Raw genomic sequence first — 3,825 nt, forward strand, 5'->3', positions numbered from 1 at the left:
AGTCTTCTACTCGCCGTTTGCAAACATCGAGGTCGAAGATGCTTGCTGCGGTTGTTCACCTAGTTGTTGTTATTGTGGGCACCTGTTGAGGAGAAGGTCTGTGTGTTGATGACGAATTCTTCCAGTTTTTTACAGATTTTCTGATTGTTTATGAGCGTGTCTAGCGGGCACAGCCAGTTGTGTCCTTCTTTTAACACACATCCAATCAGCCGCTCTCTATGACTGTCGTAAGTGCTGCAGTCAAAGAGAAAATGCTCAGAGTTCTGTCATGAAATGCTGTCGCAACTGCAAGCCTCAGAATTCTGGAGGTGAAACCTGTTGAGGTATGCATTAAGGTTCCCATGACCTGTCAGGAGCTGGGTCATTGGAAAAGAAGGGGTGAAGTGCTTCATTTGAAGACGCCGGTTGATGTCCGAAATGAATTTGAAAGTGAGTCTACCCGTGAGGCTGCCATTCCACTCCTCCTGCCATTGTTGGATGGCGTGTTGGTAGTTCCAATTTTTGATGGTGGACTTGGGGATTTTGGTGTAGGCAAAATCAAGCTGGGAACGTGCTGCTTTTTTAGCCATAACGTCAGCGGCATCATTTCCGGTGTTATTGGAGTGGCCGCGAACCCAGCTGAAGGTGATGTTGTGGTCATGATGACTGTTAGCGATGATGTTGTGAGCTTTTAAAATATTGGAATCTCTATTCCCCAGATTAAATAGAGAATAAAGAGCAGTTGTGCTGTCGGTGAAAATATCAATGTTTTGCTGGGATGGAAACCAGTCGGAGTGAAGGTATTCTATAGCTTTAGTAAGGCCCAAGATCTCGGCTTGTGGCACCGAACAATGGGGACCCAGTTTAAAAGCTGATCTGTGGGTGGATCCTTTGGCATGGTCGAAGAGAACAAATGCTGCGCCTACCTGATTGTCCAGCTTAGACCCATCTGTGTAGATAGATATGTCCCTGTGGTCTTGATGAGGGGTGTTGTTGAGAGAAGGGTAGACTTGCTCAATATTTGAGTCGATGTTTAGTTGTTCGAGGTCATACCTTAAGATGTCTTTCCTAATCTGGTTCGGAAAGTGAGAGATTATTTCCCGGTTCTTTTGACTAGTAGGGTTCGTGCTATCGAATAGGTTGATAGTCTTCCAATTATTTGAGTACATCATTGCTTTGATATGTATGGGGATAAGTGCCCCAAGAACCAACAACGCAGAAGTCGGTGCCGTACGGTAGGCGCGACAAATCCTGAGGGCTGCAATCCTTTGGGCTTTTGATAGTTTCTTACAGATGTAAGTTCTTGAGCATGCCTCAGCCCAGATGGGAGCGGCGTAAAGAATTATGGGTTCGATGGCCCCAAGATAAATCATTCTGGCAGCTCTATGACCTATTCCCCAAGTGTTCTTTGCTATAGCTGTCAGAGCGTTTGCAGCTTTGATAGCCTTTGCAGTGACCATCTCGATATGGCTAGTCCAGTTTAGTTTTGTTGGATTTTTACACCTAAGTATGTGATTTCGGTTACTCTGGATATACGGGCATTGTCTATTTTAATACTGAGGCTACGCTGCAGCGGTGTTTTCTTCGAAAAAATTATATAAGAACACTTGGAGTAGTTGATCGGGAGTTTGACTTTATTGCTCCAAGCCAAAATTTCTTTTAATATTGCATTGGCCAGAATGGTGAGATTGTCACTGTTTTTGTCAGAGACTAGCAGAACAGTATCGTCTGCGTAGCCTTGCAGAAGATAACCTTTGTCCCTGCCGTCGAGGCTAGTGAGAAGATCATTGTGGACCAACGTCCACAAGCCTGGGCCTGCGATAGAGCCCTGAGGGGTTCCTTTAGTTACTTGACGGGTGTACTTGATAGTGTTGTTATTGTAGCCCACTTCTCTGTCGCTTATGAAACTGTTGATTATGTAGAAGAGGTTGCTTGGACACCTGTGGATTTGAAGTTGACGTAAGATGGCGGGCCACCAAAGATTATCAAAAGCCCCTCTAAAGTCTATTGATATCATGAGAGTGTGTTTGGAGCTTCTCTTGGCCGATCTGATATACTCCATGATGTTGTTGAGTGCCGTAATTGTTGATTTGCCCTGGATAAAACCGTGTTGGTTTTGACTAATAATCTTTTTCTTTTTGAGGAAGGTGAGGACCCTATTTATAGTTAGTCTATCGAGGACTTTGCCGAAAATGGATAAGAGACTTATGGGCCTATAATCTTTAGGCAAATGCGAAGTGTCGTTAGGCTTTTTCTTTATGAATTTTATTGATGCCCTTTTCCAAGTCTTAGGAAAATAGCCCAGGGTCAGGCAGCGGTTAAACAGAGTAGTGAAAGTCACCGGTATAGCGGCGAAGGCCTCCTTGAGCATCTTACCTGTAATCTGGTCGGTGCCTGGGGCTTTTTTGTTATTAATTACCTTGATAGCATGGTTGATCTCGTTGCCAGAGAAGGCTTGATCGTTGTCTGGGTTCGTGGGGTAGTCACTGTTGCTCCTTATTTCACGTTGCTGGTCAGAGTCCTGACTTGGGTCGTCCCAAGGGAAGTGATAATTAAACAGTACATTGAGGGTACTGTTTAAAGAGTTTGTGAATGTACCGTCAGAGGTCTCGAGAGAAGAGGGAATGTCCGATTTGCCTTTGCCCTTAAAGGCTATGTAGTAGGGGTCTGTCCATGGGTCGTTAAACTTACTGCAATAGTGCCTCCAAGATTTGTGCCGTTTTTTGTTTATTAAGGTTTTGTATTCATTAAACTTACTGATATATATTGCCTTCAGATTTTGCCTGTTTTGGTCGTTTGTCTGTCGTTGATATTGTCTTCTGAGACTACGGACTTTCCGGCGGTGGGTTTCAAGTTCTCTGTCCCACCATGGAGCATTTGTTCTGGTTTTTGGACATTTCTTGCTTGTAATACGATAACTGTTGTGCATTAGTTCCGTTAATTTAGCGATGCAGTCATCAACTCCCTGCTCGTCCATGGCTGTGATGGGCCCCCCAGGGTCCCAGTTGTCTTGTATATATTGCCGGTATGAGGGCCAATGAGTTTGCTTGTATAAGAATCCATCAACTAAGCCCATAGTCTCTGTATCCATGATAATCTTTATGTACCGGTGGTCGCTCGCTGTAGGTTCATCAATAGTAGCACAGTACGAAACTTTTGGAGTCATGTGAGTGCTGGCCAAGACAACATCCACCCAGCTGTCACCTCTGGGGGAATGGTATGTTGATAAGGGACTAACATTACAGGACGTGAGGTCCAGTGCTGCAATTAACTCCATCATACGGAAGCCCCTGCTGTCCTCGACGGGACTGTGCCACAGGTAAGACTTGGCGTTGGTGTCTCCTGCTATAAGCCAAGGCCTGTCAGCAATCGTTTGGCTGATGTTGTCTAAATCCGTAAGCATCGGCTCAATATTCTCGAGGGGTGAGGAGTAAATACTTGAGATAAAAATGCTTTCTTGTTTAAAAGAAATAGTGCAAGTGGTAACGTATCTGGTAGAAAGATGTGGTGCAAACTGAGCATTAAGGTGCAGGTTTCTGAATAGGATAGCTGTCTTGGGATTTAAAACTGATCCCTGTGGTGGGATCGTCCTCCAGTTACTATAGTTCATTAGATTGCCCTTATAGAGATAAGGTTCCTGAACAATGATAATATCTGCGTTCCAGTCCTCCGCAGTTTTAACAATTAGTGATGATGGGGCCTTCCCCCTCTGTAGGTTAATTTGTATGATAGTAATATTCTTCCTGCTATTCAGAGTCGGTTGGTTGGTTATTGACAGAGTAGGGTTGCTGCTTGTTTGACTATAGTCCATAGTCTGTTTTCTTGATCATCTGCTCTTTAATTCTG

General features: G+C 44.4%; 1 protein-coding gene across 1 annotated transcript; it reads right to left on the reverse strand.

Moving 5' to 3' along the window:
- Positions 1-266: 266 nt before the first annotated feature.
- LOC136977135 (uncharacterized) lies at positions 267-1,439 on the reverse strand. Its single transcript, XM_067272573.1, has one exon. It carries the CDS (start codon positions 1,437-1,439, stop codon positions 267-269), a length of 1,173 nt encoding a protein of 390 aa, XP_067128674.1.
- Between the last annotated feature and the right edge of the window lie 2,386 nt (positions 1,440-3,825).

The sequence above is a fragment of the Centruroides vittatus genome, unplaced genomic scaffold (assembly GCF_030686945.1).
Source record: "Centruroides vittatus isolate TY-2023 unplaced genomic scaffold, ASM3068694v2 contig_444, whole genome shotgun sequence".
NCBI classification, from domain to species: Eukaryota; Metazoa; Arthropoda; class Arachnida; order Scorpiones; family Buthidae; genus Centruroides; species Centruroides vittatus.